The sequence below is a fragment of the Oncorhynchus mykiss genome, chromosome 1 (assembly GCF_013265735.2).
Source record: "Oncorhynchus mykiss isolate Arlee chromosome 1, USDA_OmykA_1.1, whole genome shotgun sequence".
Taxonomy (NCBI): domain Eukaryota; kingdom Metazoa; phylum Chordata; class Actinopteri; order Salmoniformes; family Salmonidae; genus Oncorhynchus; species Oncorhynchus mykiss.
The window spans coordinates 39,203,657-39,227,503 of record NC_048565.1 but is presented as its reverse complement, the minus strand read 5'-3'; the positions used below and the strand labels follow the sequence as shown (position 1 = coordinate 39,227,503).

At 42.5% G+C, this 23,847-nt stretch overlaps 1 protein-coding gene across 3 annotated transcripts in view; it reads right to left on the bottom strand.

Moving 5' to 3' along the window:
• Window positions 1-23,847, bottom strand: part of LOC110522396 (furin) — a 171,500-nt gene that overhangs the window by 66,996 nt on the left and 80,657 nt on the right. For 2 of the 3 annotated variants that reach the window (XM_036977108.1, XM_036977103.1), the window contains exons 3-4: window positions 12,230-12,328; window positions 4,459-4,563 (exon numbers count right to left, since the gene is read on the bottom strand). In XM_036977108.1, coding sequence (XP_036833003.1) covers window positions 4,459-4,563; window positions 12,230-12,328 — 204 coding nt within the window. The remainder of the gene's footprint in view (window positions 1-4,458; window positions 4,564-12,229; window positions 12,329-23,847) is intronic. The other variant, XM_036977112.1, reaches the window with a different exon arrangement.

The window sequence follows — 23,847 nt, the reverse complement described above, 5'->3', positions numbered from 1 at the left end:
TGTGTTTATTTCTGAGCCAACTCCACCAGGACCTCGATGACCCAATGGGTTTGGGCACATTCAACATCAAGGAAAAGAGGGAGAGGCCAGATGGAGAAGAACAAGACCAGGGAGCAGTTCTGGGCTTGGGTTCAGAGAGGAGGTAAAAACATTGGTTTTCAGATGCTGTGATGAAACCAATGTTACATCATGTGCGTTGGATAAACTAAAATAAACAGTTATTAATCACTTATTTTCTGTTTTGTGCTGTAATTAGGTAATGGATTCATTTCTTGTTGGCCTCCAGGACAGCCTAGACCGGAGGTTCTAACACCTGGAGATTCTGGGAGCCTTCAGTGTGTTGGGGCCTCAGGCTGCATTCTCTAGTGAGAGGAAAAACACCTTTAACCTGACCCTCCTCTCCAGGCCGTTCTGGAGTGCCAGAGGCTGCTGTGTTGCAAGAGTGGAACTTTTACAAGTAACATGTGCAAGTTGGAGCATTTTAGGCCAGTGTTGCCCAACACTTTTTCCTGTTGAACTCCTACTCTGTTGGCTCTTCTTTAATGCTGTACATCTTTTAGTTTTTCATGTATTTCAGGGGTTGGACCAGCTGATGGCAATGACAAATACTGTATCTTCATGCCTAGAATAAAAACCTCCAGGCTTTCGTCATAACTGTCAATTTATTGAACAAAACTATGAATTACAGGGGACGGTTTGGGAAAAAACTAATCCTCTGGAAAAACAAAGTAATAATTACATAAGCAACGTTCTCTAGTAATACTAGTCCCGTGCAAATAGGTATTTGGTCGTGTGCATGCGATGCATACATGTCATGTAAAGAGAGCAAGGGTTGAGGATAAAAGGGAATGTTTTTCCTAAACAAATTAGGGGTTTTGGTAATGGAACTTTTCAGTCAGAAATGTCTGCAATTATGGTGCAGTTTCAGCAACAAGTACAGCTCGATAAACACTTTGACGTTCTGTGGTGGTCGCTGCAGCAGGAGCGAGACACACAACTGGTGCTAGTCACACAGTCACTCGCTGTTTTGTTTTTTTACACAGCGCAGCAAGTCTGAGCCTGGCCCGGCACAATCAGGGGCGGCAGGTAGCCTAGTGGTTGGAGTAACTGAAAGGTTGCTGGATCAAATACCCGATCTGACAAGGTAAAAATCTGTTGTTCTGCCCCTGAACAAGGCAGTTAACCCACTGTTCCCCGGTAGGCTGTCATTGTAAATAATAATTTGTTCTTAACTGGCTTGCCTAGTTAAATAAAAATCTAATCAATTGCTTGTCGGACTCCCTCTAGTCATTTGGGTGTCTTAATTATTTAATCAAACCGTTTGCTTAAAGCATCAGACAAGCTCAGTGAATATATTTGATTTGATTAAAACACATAGAATTTGTCAATATATGGAAAAATACATGTTTTAAAATTTTTACCAATCGACTCCTGGTCGATCAAGATTTTTTTTTAGTCGTGGACAGTCCTAATTGAGTGACAGGTCGGCAAAACAAAAATCAGCACAGGGGACAGCGGCGTGTATTGGGGGGCTATGGGAAGCCATTGGCCTGTTATGTATGACTCCTTTGGGTTTCTACAAAAAGCGGGGAAAAAAACACCTCTCACTTCTCATCTCTACGGTAGCTGAATAACGTCATATGCCACCACCTGTAATATTTGAATTTGATTGATAAGGGCGGGGTCAAGTTTACCGTTGAAGCTGCTTCACTCTTAGCTAGTGTCACGGTCGTCATAATGAGGAGACCTAGGCGCAGCGTGATAAGCGTACATAACTCTTTTAATGAAAAGAACGAACACTGAACAAAACTATACAAAAAGAACTGTGAAGCTATATGACTAGTGCAAACAGGCAACTAAACATAGAATAACAACCCACAAAATAACCAAGGAATATGGCTTCTTAAATATGGTTCCCAATCAGAGACAATGATAAACAGCTGCCTCTGATTGAGAACCAATCTAGGCAACCGTAGACATATAAGCACATAGACTAGAAAAAACCCTAGACATACAAAAACCCCTAGACAATACAAAAATGAAACAAACCACCCTTGTCACACCCTGACCTAACCAAATAATAAAGAAAACAAAGATAACTAAGGTCAGGGCGTGACAGCTAGCTAGCTGTAAAACGTGTTCGTGTTATTAGCCTTGGCCTATTTAGCCAGCTTGAACCAGCTAATCTGCCACAATGGATATCAGAAATTGCCTTTGCCAAAGTACCCAAACAAAGGAGGAGGAGAACGATGAGCAGCAGCAGCATCATACCACCGAGCCTGCCGCTCAGCCCAGCAGCGATGATGCTGCCGAGTTCCAGCTAGCTCCGTGTGCAGAGCCTACCCACGCTTCCACAAGTTCCGTCAGGACAATGGCTCCACAGCAGTTTCCATCTCAGACTATTTCTGATGATCTTGGAACAGAGGAGCCAGCCCAGGTTAGCCTAGAAATCAGCGATTTCAACTGCCCCCTTAGTCACTTTATCCTGGCGCCGCGTCTGACACACAGTGTGTCTCTGGGAAGCCTCTTTGGAGGGGCTAAGCCGAACAGAGCAGGGGCTGACTATAATTTCCCTGTCAGAGGAAGCAGGCCTGCAGCTGGAAATATGAATAAGTGAGAGATCCTGATGAGAGCATTTACCTTGCTCAGGGGAATTATAAAAACAGCTCCACTTTAACCAGCAGGGAGAAATGCAGGAGAGGGAAGCGAGATAGAGCAGAGGAGAATGTGTAGGAAGTGACAGATAAAGAGTGAAATGTAGGAGATAGATGGGGAGTGAAGACAAAAATATAGAAAAAAGAGAGAAAGGGAAAGAAGGAAGGAGGCAGAGAGAAAAACAGAGTGAAAGAGGTAGAGTGAAAAAATATGCTTCCCCCTAGGGGTCCTTTTTCCACCTCCCAAACCTCCCTGCTGATTTCTCCTAACAAGGCAATCATCCTGCTGGGCCAATGCACTGTCAGGGCCTTTAGCCCCAGGGAAGCCACTGTGCTGCTGACATGGTCTAAGGGACTACACAGACTAAGGCAGTTATTTCCTGCTTGTGTCATCCTTGAGGCATACAGTATAATGTCGTCTTATTTATTCAGCCTATGAGGAAGAAAATGTTGTAACTATTTTCAATCGTTAGTTGAACAGTCTATGGCAGTACCTACTATGTGCAAACCCTGTATTCCATGAGGAAATACTCAGACAGGACAAATAAAAGGTTAGTATACACTGTCCAAAAGGCTTGTATGCAATATCACCCTATAACATCTGCATTCATCCCATGCAAACCTCATTACAAACAATCCTCCCGTGTTTGGCTTTAGAGGAACGGTGGAACAGCCTCAAACAAACAGCAGAACAGGCTCAGAGCCTTCAGCCGATTAGAGCAGTAATGCTGAATGACAGAGGTAGTTTCACAGCCTTCCATTCACAGGTGATTTATGTCTGGCCCAGTCAATGCTGGAATTAATCCATTCACATCACCACATGGCTTAGTTCAGAAAATGAGGAGGAGGATAAGGGGAATTCAAAGCATCCCTGAGCCTATGAGAAGGAGAAAATGAGAGAAGGAGGATGGACATTGTCTATTTCTGAAAGCAACAGTGCTACAGGTTTCATCATGGCCTTCTGTTTCATTAGCTCTGATCTGGAGCCTTTCAAACATATGACAAACTGAGGAGCATTTGGTGACATTTATATTGATGAATGACAACCGGTTGATAACAGAGTCACAGTCCTGTTAATCAGCTTTCAACTTTGGCAAACTGTCCTTCCAGTGCTGCCTGCAGACAATGTATTATTTCCATGTAGTCATTGCCATCAATTATTCATTACACATGGCAAATAAACTTGGGCCTTGACAGTTGAAGTAAACAAAGTGCCCTTTAGAACTTTTTGACGACATTCAGTTTGATAAACGATACCCAGGTGATGAGTGCCCTCAGCAGGCAGCACATCCAGCTGTTTCAGCTAAATATCAAGAGACTTACAGACTGGGGGGAAACAAAGTCGGTTTCTCACTGAAATACTCTGAACATCCTGCCCTCTCTGTACGGCAGCAGGTTTCTTTGGTCTGAAGGTGTGAACGGGGTAAACAGCAGTGAAGTGCATTTCTATCGTTTCCCTACGGCTACTCTAAATGCCCGGAGACAGCTATTCAATTAGCTCATTTGATTAGATCTTGTTTTCCTTGAGGCATTTAACACAGCTGCCTTGGCTTAATCCCTATATCACTACAGGTATTTATGTTGCTGTCTTGTACATTTGAGATAATATCAAAAGGGGTGTTAAAGAGGTTCTAATTAAAATTGTCCAAAGTGTTCAACAAGGGAGAACTCCTGGCTTCGGTACAGTATAGAGGGTACGGTGTTATGGGGGATCTGACTTTTACCTTTGAGAAAGTGCCTTTGAGATACTTTCTGTAATAAAAAAAAGCTCTATATAAAATAAGTGAATAATTATTATTACTACCTTGCTCACCAGGTACCACTGCTGGGAGAATTTGGGGTCGGAAGGTTCGCTGTAGTCATCCCTCTTTTTCCTCCGCCTCGACACCTGCTGCTCCACCCAACGCACCTAGAGAGGAACACACACACACACCCATTAGCTCTGGTAATGAAACAACCATGACATGATAGACAACTATCCACAGTCTGCCTCCCACGTTGGCTTTCATGTGGCCGTCAACGCTCTAATGGTTAAGGTCCTACAGCCGCATACAGACTTTACAAACTGTCCAGCGGGGTTAGTTTAGCAACATCTAAAGTGAGAGTTAGGAGGCAAATCTCATTAATCTGCTGAGAAGTTGTGCGTATGTGTGTGTATATGTGTGTTTCATCACCCTGCTGTAGGCAAATGTGCCAGAACTTTCTGCTCGATATACGTGGTCCAGTGGGTAGTGTCTGTCTAGTGTCTGTCTAGTCATAGTGTCTAGCCCAATAAATTATCTTATTGAAAAAAGGACATGAAGCTAACTACAGTCAAACAAATGCAAATCTAATGCTGGGCTGCTAGACACTGTGTCTGGCTTATAGAGAGAGGAGATACATAAACCATAAGGCCACTGCCACAGCCTCCAGAATCACTGCACTGTGTGTGTGTGTGTGTGTGTGTGTGTGTCATCTACAAACTCCACAGAGCGAGAGGAGATCGGAGAGAGTAGGGCCTGCAAATATCCCCTCCTAAGTATGCAATAAGTAACGGTGAGGCCCTGAAACATATCGATTCCTTCTGCCCCTCACAGAGAGAGTAGAGGAGAGGAAAAGAGAGAGAGAGAGAGAAAGTAGAGGAGAGGAAAAGATAGAGAGAGTAGATGAGACAAAAAGAGAGAGAGAGTAGATGAGAAGAAGAGAGAGAGAGAGAGATGAGAGGAAAGAGAGAGAGAGAGAGAGAGAGAGAGAGAGAGAGAGAGATGAGAGGAAAAGAGAGAGAGAGAGAGAGAGAGAGAGAAGACAGAGAGAGTAGATGAGAAGAGAGAGAGAGATGAGAGGAAAAGAGAGAGAAGATGAGAAGAAAAGAGAGAGAGAGAGAAGATGAGGAAAAGAGAGAGAGAGAGAGAGAAGTTGAGAGGAAAATAGAGAGAGAGAGAGAGAGAGAAGATGAGAGGAAAAGAGAGAGAGAGAGAGAGAGAGAAGATGAGAGGAAAAGATGAAAGAGAGAGAGAGAGAGGAGAAGAGAGAGAGAGAGAGAATATGAGAGGAAAAGAGAGAGAGAGAGAGAGAGAAGATGAGAGGAAAAGATGAAAGAGAGAGAGAGAGAGGAGAAGAGAGAGAGAGTAGATGAGAGGAAAAGAGAGAGAGAGAGAGAAGATGAGAGGAAAAGAGAGAGAGAGAGAAGATGAGAGGAAAATATGAAAGAGAGAGAGAGAGAGGGGAGAAGAGAGAGAGAGTAGATGAGAGGAAAAGAGAGAGAGAGAGAGAAGATGAGAGGAAAAGAGAGAGAGAGAGAGAGAGAGGAGAAGAGAGAGAGAGTAGATGAGAGGAAAAGAGAGAGAGAGAGAGAAGATGAGAGGAAAAGATGAAAGAGAGAGAGAGAGAGGAGAAGAGAGAGAGAGTAGATGAGAGGAAAAGAGAGAGAGAGAGAGAAGATGAGAGGAAAAGAGAGAGAGAGAGAGAAGATGAGAGGAAAAGATGAAAGAGAGAGAGAGAGAGAGAGAGAGAGAGGGGAGAAGAGAGAGAGAGTAGATGAGAGGAAAAGAGAGAGAGAGAGAGAAGATGAGAGGAAAAGAGAGAGAGAGAGAGAAGATGAGAGGAAAAGATGAAAGAGAGAGAGAGAGAGGAGAAGAGAGAGAGAGTAGATGAGAGGAAAAGAGAGAGAGAGAGAGAAGATGAGAGGAAAAGAGAGAGAGAGAGAGAAGATGAGAGGAAAAGAGAGAGAGAGAGAGAGAGAGAGAGAAGATGAGAGGAAAAGATGAAAGAGAGAGAGAGAGAGGAGAAGAGAGAGAGAGTAGATGAGAGGAAAAGAGAGAGAGAGAGAGAAGATGAGAGGAAAAGAGAGAGAGAGAGTACTGCACACACTACAATTACTTAGGTTTAAAAATAAGCTCAACTGGACACCTTAATGAGGCAGTGAATGAGCTGAGAGACAAAGCATGCAGGGCATTCTACGCCATTAAAAAGCAAATTCAAATTGAAATACCTATTAAAATTTGGCTAACACTAATTGAATATGTCATTGAACCAATTGCACTTTATGGCAGCGAGGTGTGGGGTCCACTTGCAAAACAAGATTTCATCAAATGGGACAAACACCCCATTGAAACCCTGCATGCAGAGTTCTGTAAGATTCTCCTACATGTCCAGAGGAAAACTACAAACAATGCATGCAGGGCAGAATTAGGCCAATATCCACTAAACATCTAAAATACAGTGACCCCCTCTCATATCATTACCAAGCCCTGCAATGCCAATAGCTGAGCAAAGAAAAGAGTCCCCTTATCCAGCTGGTCCTGGGGCTAAGTTCACAAACCTGTTCTACTAACGCACTGAAGCTTCAGGACCAGAACATCCAATCAACCAGGATAAACCAAATTACAACACAGTCAAAACAAAACTATATTGCTTATTGGGAAACACAAACACAAGCACAAAGCAAAATGCAGTGCTAACTGGCCCTAAATCGACAGTACACTGTGGCTAAATATTTGACCATGGTTACTGATCAAAACTTTAGAAAAACCTTGACAAAGTACAGGCTTAGTGAGCACAGCCTTGCCATTGAGAAGGATAGACACAGGAAAACCTGGCTCCCTGTAGAGGAAAGGCTGTGCAACCACTGCACAACAGCAGAACCTGAGACGGAGCTGCATTTCCTGACAAAATGTCAAAAATATAAAACAATTAGAGAGTGTCATTTTCCCAAATTTGAAACCCTTATTCAAAGAGAGAGAGAGAGAGAGAGAGAGAGAGAGAGAGAGAAGAGAGGAAAAGAGAGAGAGAGAAGAGAGGAAAAGAGAGAGAGAGAGAGAGAGAGAAGATGAGAGGAAAAGAGAGAGAGAGAGAGAGAGAAGATGAGAGGAAAAGAGAGAGAGAGAGAGAATATGAGAGGAAAAGAGAGAGAGAGAGAATATGAGAGGAAAAGAGAGAGAGAGAGAGAATATGAGAGGAAAAGAGAGAGAGAGAGAGAGAGAGAGAGGAAAAGAGAGAGAGGTGAGGAGAGGAGAGGAAAAGAGAGAGAGAGAGGAGAGGAAAAGAGAGAGAGAGAGAGAATATGAGAGGAAAAGAGAGAGAGAGAGAGAGAGAGAGAGAGAGGAAAAGAGAGAGAGGTGAGGAGAGGAGAGGAAAAGAGAGAGAGAGAGGAGAGGAAAAGAGAGAGAGGTGAGGAGAGGAGAGGAAAAGAGAGAGAGAGAGGAGAGGAAAAGAGAGAGAGATAGGAGAGGAAAAGAGAGAGAGAATATGAGAGGAAAAGAGAGAGAGAGAGAGAATATGAGAGGAAAAGAGAGAGAGAGAGAGAGAGAGAGAGAGAGGAAAAGAGAGAGAGGTGAGGAGAGGAGAGGAAAAGAGAGAGAGAGAGGAGAGGAAAAGAGAGAGAGAGAGAGAATATGAGAGGAAAAGAGAGAGAGAGAGAGAGAGAGAGAGAGAGGAAAAGAGAGAGAGGTGAGGAGAGGAGAGGAAAAGAGAGAGAGAGAGGAGAGGAAAAGAGAGAGAGAGAGTGGAGGAGAGGAAAAGAGAGAGAGAGTAGAGGAGAAGAAAAGAGAGAGAGATAGGAGAGGAAAAGAGAGAGTAGAGGAAAATAGAGAGATAGGAGAGGAAAAGAGAGAGTAGAGGAAAAGAGAGAGAGTAGAGGAAAAGAGAGAGAGAGTAGAGGAGAGGAAAAGAGAGAGAGTAGAGGAAAAGAGAGAGAGAGTAGAGGAGAGGAAAAGAGAGAGGGAGGAGGAGATTATAATTAGGGACGGGCACAGTTATTCAAATACATATATATTTAAAGGCTTTGTAATTCAATACAAATGTGAATTCACTACATAGGCTACAAGGATATACCATTACATTTCAAATGTTTATAAAACAATAATTTTAATGATTACACTTCACACTTATTCTTATTGTCAGTCAAAAAAGTGGCGTTACAGTCAGAGGCTCCATGTGTGACAAGTGAAGAGGGAGATTTCTAATTAAAATGGAATTAAAATTAAGGAATTAAGTTGGCTAAATGAGAAGGAGTAGGCTACAATGATCAACTATCAGGTAGGCTGTTGTTTCATATGAATGGAGTTCATTTGAGGACAAGGATGCCTCTAAATAGCTTCAATTAGCCTTGCTACGGTAGCTAGCTAGCTTCTTTCCAACCATTTGATGCAGTCCATACAGGCACTAACAGATATGAAAGTATGAAAGTTTGTTAACTAGCACAAGTCAGATTCGCTACTTTCCCTCTCTCCCTCTGTGACACGCACAGGCCCCTGCTCCTATCTTGCCCCTCCCCTCTCTCGTGCGAGCAAGTCTCCATTGAAAAATAATGAAAAATCCTTTAAAACACATGTATTTCGACTATCTGGATATCCGAAAAAATAACATATTATTCAAATATTGAAATCATTTCAAATGCTCATCCCTAATGACAGGTTAATGGCAGGGGTTATGGGACGCTGTGTGATTATTCAAAGCAGATGTACATAAGCAGTATGTCAGCCAGGCAGGGCTGAAGACACGAGACAATGTGATGAATGGGAGAGACAGGTCTAGTATTAAATCAGAGGAGATAGCTGAAGTTTTACATGCATTATTTGCCTAATCCTTACATTATACCGTCACAAACATAGTTCTCTCCTCTGTATTATTCCATGTTCAGCAAAGACATTGAGTTCATTAATATTCAGATGAAACCCTACTTTGTACATCCATCTTGGGGAAAACACACCAACACAATGAATGTGTTTTATTCAGAACAGGTGTGCATGCACCCACACACATTTGACCTTCTCTTAAGTGTATTGGCAACTCTACTGTTGTGGTCGCTGTCTGACAGAGTGCCCCTGGCCTCGCCCTGGGCAGGCTCTGTTAGAACGAGGTTACCCTGGACAAGCTGTTCCCCAGCCCGAACCCTTTTCATCTGCAGCATGGGGGGGGAACTAATCCCTCTCTCTCTGTGTGTGTGTGTGTGTGTGTGTGTGTGTGTGTGTGTGTGACAAAGTTGCCCTATGTAGTAAAATATATCTAGTGAGATCTTTCTCTTCAACATCAGATGTTGTGTTTTTCTGTTTACACTAGCCTTGGAGGTCGTGTGGCCAAAGCCACATTCCTGCTTCATGTGTGAGTGTAGCTATTAGCATACCGTAAATTCCATAGTAGACAGACAAACCAAATAAGGACAGCAATTCAAACTATACATGAGCTTCTCATCTAAACCATATTGTGTTGCACACTTGATTAATGCAATGATTCACAAATGTGTGAATATTTTACAAGCCTTTCATTTTCCATTTGGCTAACAGAGCAAAAATGCTGTCTAGTGGTATTAAGGTAATTAGGGTAATTATTACAGGGACGTGGTGTGGGAGAGCCGTTGTCTTAACATTGAACCATTCAGAGGGGGGGTATGTAGTGTGTATGTCTCCCACACCACCGCCATACCTCCGGATGTAGTGTGGGAGACATACATTAAAGAGAGATTTGAATCTAGAGCCGTCTCTTTAAACTACACACGTAGTTCTTCTGGACCTAGTTTGTGTCGTCAAAGTAAAGAGGCCTAAATTGGGATGAAAGCAGATTCTGGACCCAACCCTTTGATATTTTAAGTAGAAATCGTGCACCAATATTGAATTTTAAAAGCCTGTTATATTAAATGAAGTGTCTTTTAGTATAGACCACATGAAGAATTTAATTCAATAAACCTCATTTTTTAAATTATTTTTTTTACCCCCTTTTTCATGGTATCCAATTATTAGTAGCTACTATCTTGTTTTCATCGCTACAACTCCCGTACGGGCTCGGGAGAGACGAAGGTTGAAAGTCATGCGTCCTCCGATACACAACCCAATCAAGCCGCACTGCTTCTTAACACAGCACGCATCCAACCCGGAAGCCAGCCGCACCAATGTGTCAGAGGAAACACCGTGCTCCTGGCAACCTTGGTTGCCACATGAGTCGCGATGAGACAAGGATATCCCTACCGGCCAACCCCTCCCTAACCCGGACAACGCTATGCCAATTGTGCGTCGCCCCACGGACCTCCTGGTCGCAGCCGGTTACGACACAGCCTGGGCGCGAACCCAGAGTCCCTGGTGGCACAGCTGGCGCTGCAGTACAGCGCCCTTAACCACTGCGCCACCCGGGAGGCCTAAACCTAATTTTTAATATAAATAAAGACTTGCTAAAGTGCCAAAAATCAGCACTTTGACATGTCCTTCCTCTATGATTCTAGGAATATTTGAATCCACTTAACCCCAAAATTTCTCCAAGTTTTCACCATTATTTTAAAGCCCTAGTTATTTTGTTGCTTTGACAAAGTCATTTATGAAGATAAAGTTACACCAAGTGACACCTTTCAAAAGGCACCGAATTGGAGAAACAACTCATATGTGCTAAGGTGATGCTTTACTACCAGAAGCCCTGAGGACTGGAGGCCAAGGGTTAAAGCTAACACACTGTCCGGGCCCAGAAAGCAGCGTGGGCACAACAGCCTGGGGCTGTGTCAAGCTCTTCCAGCGTTTTCATCAGGGTGCATACAGATGTAGGAACTCATTTTTAATTACTCCATTGTAATGCAAACTTGTAGTGTATTCCATGTTTAGAAAGGCTTGTTTGTAATTTCCACTTTAAAATGTCAGACTTGATTTGCCCCAATGAAAAATGTATCAACCCCTACACATTTTTTTCTCCAATAATTGTAATCCACATTTCCTTTTGCTGCAGGATTATTTTCCTGCTGTAGCAAAATGGCTCAAATTAAGATCCTACATCTGTATTTGGGCTTTTGGAACATAAGAGTCCTCCAGAATGAGCATCTGGATAACTCCCTTTAGATTTACAGTAGTAGTAGTACATAAAAGGCCTGATCTCTACCCAAATACCCCAGCACACTAAATTACACGTAATAGAGTGTAAACATGATTGTTTCTAGCTTAGGTTAGTTACAATTGTGTCCTGGCTGTGCATCAGATCAAAAGATTGTCGAGTGACTGGAGTGACCGCCCGTAGCTGAGTGGGAGAGCCGTGCACATAAGCTCAATCAGACCATGCATCAGACCGGGGGAAAAAGTGATGAGGAAGGAGCTTTCTGTCAAATGAAATGTTCATTAGTCTCAAGTGGAATTCTCGTCACATTTTCGTCAACTAAAATGAAAACTAATTTGCTACAGTTATCAAAAACATTTTCATTGCATCTCGTCTCGTTGTCGTCATTCGTTTGTCATAGTTATTTTTGACAAAATGAACAATGATCCAAACAATACAGTTCTGCCTGTAACTGTACTGCATAAGGCAGAATGAGAGCATGCTCGAGGAACTGAACTTGAAAAGTAGAGTTTTGATGCACAATTATGCTGGAGGATTTGAATAGAACAAGCAGACTTCGAGGTTGTCGAGAGAGCTGAGAGCGCAGTTACAGCCAGCTGCCTAAACAAAGCAAACTTCTGGGTCTGTGAACGTCCTTGTGTAACAGATGGGCTAATGTCAGGATTCCTCTTCTCATTAACATTTGGATAAAATCAATACGCGCCACAAAATAAGAATGCAAACACAGACAGGTCCAGCTGTTATTGTGTGGTTTGGAGGGACATTTGCATATTTATGACTCAGTAACATACCTGTGGTTCCTTCTGCAGTCGGACATATGTTCCCCTGTGGCCTGATAGGGATTTCTTCACTACGGTGTGATGACGGAAGTGATAATAATCCCCGAACACCTGCAGACACAGAAAAAGAACATTGGAGATACTGATATCAAGTCCCAATGAAAACCAAAGAAACACATCGATAGCACGAGGGCATACATGTACACACACATGACATTTTCAGACAGCTAGAGACAGACAAATACATTACAAAACCTCCGCCACGTGACACAGAAATGTCCCAATGTGGTACCTGCGGACACGTGACACAGAAATGTCCCAATGTGGTACCTGCGGACAGAGTCCACAATCCCACTCACTCATAAAATAGCTTTTAAGGCTAGGGGAAGGCATATTCTGTACACTACACCCTTCCTCTGTCCTCCACACAGTCGGACAGTGCCTTCTGTCTGTGGCCTCCAACTTTACTGGCAGTCTGGCAATATCTGACTGGTACCAAATCCCTGCAGAGTTCGGTTTCACTGACTGCTCAAATCAAATTATATTTGTCACATGCTTCGTGAACAACAAGTGCCGTTGGGCGCAGGTAGCCTAGCGGTTAAGAGCGTTGGGCCAGTAACCGAAAGGTCGCTGGTTCAAATTCCTGACCTGACTAGGTAAAAGAAATCTGTTGATGTAACTCGCTCTGGATAAAAGTGACTAAAATGTAAGATGTGTAGACTAACAGTGAAATGTTTATTTACTGGCCCTTTCCAAATGCAGAGAGGAAAAAAAAAATCATTTTTTTATAATAACACGAGGAAGAAATACGCAATGAGTAACGATAACTTGGCTATATACGCGGGGTACCAGTACCTAGTCATTGTCCAAGGGTACGATGTAAATTAGGTACGTAGGGGTAATGTGATTAGGCAATAGGAAGGGGGTAGAAGCTATTTAGAAGCCTCATGGACCTATACTTGGCACTCCGGTACCACTTGTACTGCAGTACCAGAGAGAACAGTCTATGACTTGGGTGGCTGGAGGCTTTGATAATTTTTAGGGCCTTCCTCTGACACCAGCTAGTATAGACGTCCTGGATGGCACAAGTGATGTAGTGGGCCGTACGCACTACCCTCTGTAGCGCCTCGCGGTCGGATGCCAAACAGTTACCATACCAAGCGGTGATGCTCTCAAATGGTGCAGCTGTAGAACTTTGAGGATATTAGGGCCCATGCCAAATCTTGACGGGCCTCCTGAGGGGGCAGAGGCGTTGTTGTGCCTTCTTCACGACTGGGTTGGTGTGTGTGGACCATGTTTAATCCTTACAGCCCTGTCGAAGTGGACGGGGGCGTGCTCGGCTCTCTGTTTCCTGTAGTCCACGATCAGCTCCCTTGTCTTGCTGACGTTGAGGTAGAGGTTGTTGTCCTGGCACCACACTGTCAGGTCACTGACCTCCCCCTATAGGATGGCTCATTGTCATTGGTGATCAGGCCTACCACGTCGTGTCGTCAGCAAACTTAATGAAGTTGTTGGAGTTGTGTGCGTCCACACAGTCGTAGGTGAACAGGGAGTAGAGGAGGGGGATGAGCACGAACCCTTCTGTGGCACTTGTGTTGAAGATCAGCGTAGTGGAAGTGTTGCCTATCTTCACCACCTGGGGGCAGCCCATCAGGAAGTCCAAGACCCTATGGTGTAGAAGGCTGAGCTGTAGTCAATGAACAGTGTTCTTACATAGGTATTCCTATTGTCCAGGTGGGATAGGGAAGTGTGCAGTGTGATGGAGAATCATTCATCCGTGGATCTATTGGGATAGGGAGAGATTGAATATGTCCGTAAACACTCCAGCCAGCTGGTCTGCGCATGCTCTGAGGACGTGGCTAGGGATACCGTCTGGGCCGGCAGCCATGCAATGGTTAACACGTTTAATGTGTTACTTACATCGGCCACGGAGAACAAGAGCTCACAGTTCTCGGGAGCGGCCCATGTCAACGGCACTGTGTTACGCGACAAGGCTGGTTTTCCCTTTGTAATCTGTGATTTTCTGGAGTCCCTGCCACACGTCTTGTCTGAGCCATTGAATAGCGACTCCACTTTGTATGACATTTTTCCTGTTTGATTGCCTTACGGAGGGCATAAGGGGACTGTTTGTATTCGATCATATTCCCAGTCACCTTGCCGTGGTTAAATGCGGTGGTTTGCACAATTCAGTTTTGCGCGAATGCTGCTTTCTATCCACGGTTTTTGGTTTGGATAGGTTTTAATCGTCAGAGTGGGAACAACATCCCCTATACACTTCCTGACAAATTCAGTCACAGTGTCAGTGTATACGTCAATGTTATTCTCAGAGGAAACATGTCCCAGTCTGCCTGATTAAAACAGTCTTGAAGCATGGATTCCGATTGGTCAGACCAGCGTTGAATAAACCTTAGCACAGGTATTTCCTGTTGGAGTTTCTGCCTATAGGAAGGGAGGAGCAAAATGTAGTCGTGATCTAATTTGTCGAAGGGAGGTCGGGGGAGGGCCTTGTAGCCATCCCAGAAGGGAGAGTAACAATGGTCAGGAGTTTTTGAAGTGCGAGTACGATTTGTTTATAGAACTTTGGTAGCATTTTCATCAGATTTGCTTTAATAAATGCAGCCTCAGGATATGCCGTTTCCAGTTTGCACCAGGTCCAGTGTAGTTGAGAGCTGTCATGGTATCGGCATGAGGGGGGATATACACGGCTGTGATGATAATCGAAGAAAGTTCTCTAGGGAGGTAATGTGGTCCCATTTCATTGTGAGATATTCTAGGTCGGGCAAACAAAAGGACTTGAGTTCCTGTACATTATCATAATCACACCATTAGTTCATGGAACATACACCTCTGCCTTTCTTATTTATTCCTATCAGCACGATGTATTGAAAACCCAGCTGGCTGTATGGACGGGGACAGTATTTGTTTTTTTATTAGGATCCCTAATAGCTGTTGCAAAAGCAGCAGCTCACATGAAACATAATACAGAATGACATAATACAGAACATCAATAGACAAGAACAGCTCAAGGACAGAACTACAGTATATCCGGAGAGAGCCATGATTCCATGAAACAGAGTTTGTTACAGTGTCTGATGTCTCTCTGGAAGGAGATCCTCGCCCTGAGTTTGTCTACTTTATTGTCTGGGACTGAACATTAGTGAGTAATATACTCGGAAGCGGGGGATGGTGTGCACGCCACGACTAAAAGCACTCTGAATAACTCTTCTCCGCCGGCAGCGTCTTGGAGCAGCCTCTGGGATAAGATAAATCGCCCTGGAAGGTACAAAAAAAGGATCCAATTCAGGAAAGTCGTATTCCTGGTCAAAATGTTGATGTGTTACTGCCTCTCTGATATCCAAAAGTTATTTTGGCTGTATGTAATAATGCAAAGAACGTTCTGGGTTAATATCGTGAGAAATAACATAATACATTTTAAAAATACTGGAAAGTTGCTCAGGAGCCTGAAACAAAGCAGCCATGTCTATCGGCGACTTCTCTACATGTCCTTCGAGAAACATTGAATATTACAGTTCTTCAGGGCCCGTTGATAGGATAATCTCAAGCGGAGTCTCAGAGAGACCTGCCTGCTATGTTGAGGAGACTGGAGCTCAGCACTGGAATCCACACTGAGCTGTGTGTGTGTGTGTGTGTGTGTGTGTGTGTGTGTGTGTGTGTGTGTGTGTATGTGTGTGTGTGTGTGTGTGTGTGTGTGTGTGTGTGTGTGTGTGTGTGTGTGTGTGTGTGTGTGTGTGTGTGTGTGTGTGTCTGAAATACATTTAAGTGGGGTCATGATGGCAGTTGTCAGTACAGTATGGACAGTACGAGACTCATGCTCTGTGCGTTCAGGTGTGTTTGTGAAAGAGAGAGATAAGAGGAAAATAATCTTGCTGAAGATATTCTGTACTATACATGTAGTTTGAGTCATGCTGTGTTCATGTGTGTCAGAGATGAGAATCAGCACAGAATCGTTACTAATTCTGCCAATCTGTTGAGTGACGGCGTCAGAGATACAGAGACCTTTACACTCCTCAATGAACAGCAGTCTGGACGCACACACACACACACACACACACACACACAAGCATTTCACTACACCCGCAATAACATCTGCATGTGACCAATTAAAATGTATTTGATTTGACAGAGAGCGTGTGTGAGCCCTCAGAGGAATCACTATAGTAACACACAAAGAAGCAAGTCAAACTCAGTCACGCAGCCAATCATACCTCAGCACAAACACATCCTACAAAATATGGACAAACACAAAAAGAGATTTGACAGACTGCATGCATCACAGCACACAGATACGGACGCATGCGCACGCACAGACACAGACCGGCAGGGAGACTAACAGGGTGACCCATACACACAAACACACACCCAGGGCTCCAGACTGCAACCCTTTAGACGCATTTTGCGACCTCTTGACTTGCCCGTGCAAGTTAAATTTGGAATTGGTCGCACTGGTGTGAGCTGCACCTTCTACCTGGTCACCTCAATCAAAACGTTATATTTTTGGGGCGGCTAAAACCATACTTTGGTCAAACTGTAAAGCATGTTATCTTCATGATTCCTGTATGTGCCTGTTTCGCTGGGGCTGGCTGCTCTAATGAGAAAACCTCACACTCTCTCTCTTCCCTCGTGCAAATGTTTTTTAACACGTCATAATGCAATTTAGGTTAAACACAACTTAGGAAGCAACTACTGTTGTCCATGCTAAAGAGAAGAGGGTCCTTCTGTAGGTATACTTTTTATTTCTCAACTCTCAATATTCAGCTCAAAACACACAGTGAAGCTAAAACTTTTAATTTAGCTCTATACTCCAGCAGTTTGGATTTGAGATCTAATGTTTTATATGAGGCGATAGTAATGTCATATAATGTCACCTTTTGAGGGTGCTTTCATTCATATCTATTTTACCATTTAGAAATGAATTTAATTTATGTATCTAGCCATTTACTTTATCTTCATATTCTTATCTTTTATTTATTATTGCTGTTGCATTGTCGAGAAAGAACCTGCAATTAAGCATTTTGTTTGGACGGTGTATACCATGTGTATCCTGTACATACAACTAATAAAACTTGAAAGTAGTACCCCCCTTTGAAGGTGTCATAAGTGTTTGGACAATTTAACTTATAGTGTATTAAATGTTGTCAAAGGTTTAGTATTTGGTCCCATATTCCTAGCATGCAATGACTAGATCAAGCTTGTGACTCCACAAACTTGCTGGATACATTTGGACACAAAAACACAGTTTTTTGGGGTTGTGCCCAGCGGAAATGAATGGTCAATAATGTGTTGTGTAATTTTGGAGTGACGTTTTTTGTAAATAAGATTCGAATATGTTTCTGAACACATCTACATTTTAACCATAACAGTCTAAACCCTTCTTTATTAAGAAGGTCATACCAAGGATCATTTAGGTATTTGATTTAGAATTGTAAGACCCCTTGAAGCCCATACAAACACATTGAATAACAGATTCACTACATGGAACAGATAGTCCCCACCCCAAAAAATCTAAGGGAAGTTTGTTCTGAAGTGTCTGTTCTATATCTGAGAGGTATAAGAAAGATCAGGAAACATATATTTTTTTACATGTATTTAACCCCTTATTTTTGGCACTAAACGTTCTCTATATATACAGTACCAGTCAAAAGTTTGGACACACCTACTCAAGGGTTTTTCTTAATTTTTACTATTTTCTACATTGCAAAATAATAGTGAAGACATCAAAACTATGAAATAATACATATGGAATCGTGTATTTTCCACCATAATTTGTAAATAAATTAATTAAGAATCCTACAATGTGATTTTCTGGATTTTTTTTTATTTTCTCATTTTGTCTGTCATAGTGGAAGTGTACCTATGATGAACATTACAGGCCTCTCTCATCTTTTTAAGTGGGAGAACTAGCACAATTGGTGGCTGAATAAATACTTTTTTCCCCCACTGTATGTGTTTGTGAGAGTCTCACCTTTCCACAGAGGGGTCATATTAGTGTGTAGCCCAAACTGTTTGGACGCTACAGACAGAGGTTGGCAGATCAGCTGAACCGACTTCAGAGTCCTAAGATTCTTGTGGGGGCCATAGAGCAAAGCGGAAAACACCATCGTGTTTGTGAGAGTCTCATCTTAAGTTTGAAGGACAAATCGCTCGGACACAAACAGATTATTTTGTGAGAAGACTGATTTGCGGGATGTCTCATGGTCTGACAAACACAGATCTAGCTCTGTCACCTTTCACAGCAGATGAGGAAGTGCGACATAGGTGGATGCGTAGAATTGCAAAAAAGCTTAAACTGACAGATATTTATGGTGATTTTTTTATTATGACAATTAGATTTCCGCAGGGCCTTAGACATCTACTCTAGGGGGTTCGTGTGGATGCTACCATGATGCTACCATGATGTGGATGCTACCATGATTACAGATAATCATGAATGAATCGTTACAGATGCACAAACACCATCCTTCCAAAACATGCTAACCTCTCACAATTACCGAGAACAGGGAAGGTTAGGATTTTCTTGGAGGATTTATGCATTGGTAACTTTTTCACTTATCATTATTTACAATTCATTAATGATTTTTCGGAATCATGGTAGCATCCACATTAACACCTAACCCAAAAAGCTAAACCTAACCCCAATTCTAACCTAACTCTTAAACCTAATTCCCAAGCTTAAAATGGCCTTTTTCCTTAAATGCTCTCCTTCTCTGCTTCTTCTTTCTTGCGCTCTCACTGTTTTCTAACTGACTATCTCTACCTCTTTCTACCTCTCTCTTTTCTGTATCTCTCTCACTCTCTCTGATTGCCCCCCCTCTCTCCACCCACTGTCTCCCAATCTCTTGTTCCCACTCTTGTTTTGCCCATGTCTCTCTTTCGCTTCCCCTCTCGCTCAAGCAGGACTGAACATACACCAGCTGAGATTCTGGCTAATCTCTATCAGTTATTCTGTTTTAGTCCATTGCAGAGCACATGATTTCTGTCTGTTAAGGTAATGAACACAATCCAACGCTACCTGACTCAATAACCTGACTCAATGTCCTGGTGTGTGTGTGTGTCAGACCTGTTCTGTCTTCTGTTCTGTCCTCTCCTCCAGAGGTATGCTGGCTTCCACTCTCTGTGACAGAGTCAATATTGGCCTCTGGGGATTGGCTCCAGCTCAGTGGTGCCTGACAGAGCTGCTCAGTCTGAGCCCTTATTTCACCACCACACGTGTGTGTGTGTTCTGGGGGGATGTTGGCAGAGTTAATCAGCCAGAGACCCTCTTCTTGGTAGCTTGGCTCAGCCTGCCCACAGTGGCTGGATTGACTGAGACTGAGCCTATTTCCTGGTGCCTGAGCAGGGGGAGTGCACAGCAGCCTATCCAGATTATTGGAGACTGTGTCAATCATGTCTATCTCTTAAGGAAGAACATTGGTCTCAATTGTTGGATAGAGATGACAATACCTGTAATTCACTTTAACCACCATGCACTTTAATTCAGGTTGTGTGTTATACCCTACCCTCCACAAGCAGAGCCAGCCCAATGCACATCAACATTCACATCCTACACAAACCCTCTCACACACAGCAGGATGAGTCAGTGTTTAGTCAGCCACTCTCCAGAGTTGGAAATGTCAGCTTCACAGTCGTAGCTCATTGACTGCTGTCGCTGTGCTTTTTAATGTTCTGTGCCCTCACAGTCACTCACACACACATGCATTGACGTACACGCACACTGCACATCAAAAGAAATGTATCTGCTGAATTGCTCATTGATTGTGCTTTTGTTGTTCTTATCATGGACGTACGTACTAAATGCACACACACAAACACACCAGGGTTTCCGATAGGAAAATGTGACCGGGAAGATTTACATTTATCTGCCATTTGAGATATTTACCGGACCCATATGTATTGGGTGCATAACCCATTAGGGCATCCACCAACAGTGCTCAGAATTACAGAAATCACATTTAGATTATGGTAATTCATTTTAACAGGATGAATTACCATAATCTAGGAAGTAGCCAATAAAAAGTAATTTTGAAACATTTGCCAAAATGCAATTAGTGGGAAAAAAAACATTCTAAACACTGCACCTGATGAGAGCGGTATATGACAGAGATGAATATCTCAGTTAGAAACTGAGAAAGATGGTGAATCTAAAGATGGAGAAATTTTGTATGGGTTGCTAATACTGTATGACTAGGATTACAACAGGAGAACGATGGCATATGAGGAAGTCTTTCATAGGCAGCATGTGTGGCAAAAGTCCTTGCTGATTATTGAGTTGCATCTTTCAGTGAAAAGCATCTAAAATATGTGTTTAGATAATGTGTCTTGAGAATAATGAAAAATGTTGAGACATTTTTTTTATCCCTTGCTTGCTAGCTAGCCAACTACGGCTAACTTACAGTCGTGTCAAAAAGTGCAGCCAGAATAACAGCAAAGTAGCCGCATTTGCATTTTTAAGCTGTTTTCTAGTGACATTTATTTGGATACATAACAATGAGCTAATGAGGCGGTATTTCGCCTGGCATAGAAAATGTGCTCTCTCGTTAGGACACTGTTGTTCAGAGGAGCTAGCCAACAACACAGCTAATACAATAACTTCAAACTGAAGCTGGAAAGACTGCAAACTAGCTGCACTTCGTTTAATTTGACCTTTTTCAATTGACATTTCTTTGTATATATCCATAAAAATGATGCCAGCTGATTCATGATTTTGACTGGCTAAGAAACGCTGCCTGCCTGTCTGTCTCGTCCCGACACATTCATTACTATGGGATAGCTGGAATATTTGAATATTGAAACAATGTTGCAAATGTTGGAGAGACAGATACCAAGGTTTAATTCAAACTCAGCTGTTGAAAACTAAATGTTAGTCTGAAAGAAATGTGAGATTATGTCTAGATGTTTTTTATAGTGGAGATCAAGTGTCACACTCTGACCATTATTTGCGTTGTTTGTTTATATGTTTTGTTTGGTCAAGGTTAAGATTTCAGTGGGCATTCTATGTTGCAAGTCTAGTTAAGTCTGTTTCTATGTGTTTTGGCCTGATATGGTTCTCAATCAGTGGCAGGTGTTTGTCGTTGTCTCTGATTGGGAACCATATTTAGGTAGCCTGTTTTGTATTGTGGTTGGTGGGTTATTGTCTAGTTGCCTGTGTCTGCACTCGTTGGTATTAGCGGCACGTTCGTTTTTGTTGTTTTTGTTTAAGTGTTCTTCCTTCAATAAAGAAGAATGTATTCTAATCACGCTGCGCTTTGGTCTCCCCTTTACGACGATCGTGACATCGAGTTTATAAAGTGCCTGGCTGTGCTCATGAGACAGTGGATTTTGCAGTTAGATGGAACAGAGTAAATAGGCATTTTAACGTCATAGATTTAGCCGGTGGTTACTTGTGGAATAGACACCAACTGAATGCGGTTTTGTATCATTTTAAGATTTTTATGGTTAACCATGTGACAATGATTTTGAGAAACAAAAACGTTATTATTGAAATAAAACTATTCCACAAAAATGTGTATACGAAAATCATAACTGGCACGCAGATCGGTAGTAGTATAAAGTGAATGCATCCCCAAACTTGAAACTCATGCTCCTCCTATGAAGTATCCTAAAAAATAATTCCCTACATGTTTCTATGGTCGGATTTTGAAGCAAGGTAAGAGATGCTTCATAATATGAAGTAAAACATGCAGGTTTCAAACAATTAAGTATGTTTTCAAAATGCATACAGCTTCCAGCTCATATTGTAAAGTGGTTGGTGGCCAGGGTTGGGTAGGTTAATTTCTAAATGTAATACATTACAGTTACTAGTTACCTGTCCAAAATTGTAATCAGTGACATAACTTTTGGATTACCCAAACTCAGTACCGTAATCTGATTCTTCAGTTAATTTTAGATTACTTTCCCCTTAAGAGGCATTAGAAGAAGACAAAAATGTATGTTACCAATTGAACGACATCTATGGCAGGATAAATCAATGTTAAAGTTTACATAGCTGGCCATATATGGATATTACATTTTACTTTATGGGTTGGTTATGTAGGCTTCTTCTAACCTATCGCTTTCTACTACATACAGTGCCTTGCGAAAGTATTCGGCCCCCTTGAACTTTGCGACCTTTTGCCACATTTCAGGCTTCAAACATAAAGATATAAAACTGTATTTTTTTGTGAAGAATCAACAACAAGTGGGACACAATCATGAAGTGGAACGACATTTATTGGATATTTCAAACTTTTTTAACAAATCATAAACTGAAAAATTGGGCGTGCAAAATTATTCAGCCCCTTTACTTTCAGTGCAGCAAACTCTCTCCAGAAGTTCAGTGAGGATCTCTGAATGATCCAATGTTGACCTAAATGACTAATGATGATAAATACAATCCACCTGTGTGTAATCAAGTCTCCGTATAAATGCACCTGCACTGTGATAGTCTCAAAGGTCCGTTAAAAGCGCAGAGAGCATCATGAAGAACAAGGAATACACCAGGCAGGTCCGAGATACTGTTGTGAAGAAGTTTAAAGCCGGATATGGATACAAAAAGATTTCCCAAGCTTTAAACATCCCAAGGAGCACTGTGCAAGCGATAATATTGAAATGGAAGGAGTATCAGACCACTGCAAATCTACCAAGACCTGGCCGTCCCTCTAAACTTTCAGCTCATACAAGGAGAAGACTGATCAGAGATGCAGCCAAGAGGCCCATGATCACTCTGGATGAACTGCAGAGATCTCCAGCTGAGGTGGGAGACTCTGTCCATAGGACAACAATCAGTCGTATATTGCACAAATCTGGCCTTTATGGAAGAGTGGCAAGAAGAAAGCCATTTCTTAAAGATATCCATAAAAAGTGTTGTTTAAAGTTTGCCACAAGCCACCTGGGAGACACACCAAACATGTGGAAGAAGGTGCTCTGGTCAGATGAAACCAAAATGGAACTTTTTGGCAACAATGCAAAACGTTATGTTTGGCGTAAAAGCAACACAGCTCATCACCCTGAACACACCATCTCCACTGTCAAACATGGTGGTGGCAGCATCATGGTTTGGGCCTGCTTTTCTTCATTAGGGACAGGGAAGATGGTTAAAATTGATGGGAAGATGGATGGAGCCAAATACAGGACCATTCTGGAAGAAAACCTGATGGAGTCTGCAAAAGACCTGAGACTGGGACGGAGATTTGTCTTCCAACAAGACAATGATCCAAAACATAAAGCAAAATCTACAATGGAATGGTTCAAAAATAAACATATCCAGGTGTTAGAATGGCCAAGTCAAAGTCCAGACCTGAATCCAATCGAGAATCTGTGGAAGGAACTGAAAACTGCTGTTCACAAATGCTCTCCATCCAACCTCACTGAGCTCGAGCTGTTTTGCAAGGAGGAATGGGAAAAAATTTCAGTCTCTCGATGTGCAAAACTGATAGAGACATACCCCAAGCGACTTACAGCTGTAATCACAGCAAAAGGTGGCGCTACAAAGTATTAACTTAAGGGGGCTGAATAATTTTGCACGCCCAATTTTTCAGTTTTTGATTTGTTAAAAAAGTTTGAAATATCCAATAAATGTCGTTCCACTTCATGATTGTGTCCCACTTGTTGTTGATTCTTCACAAAAAAATACA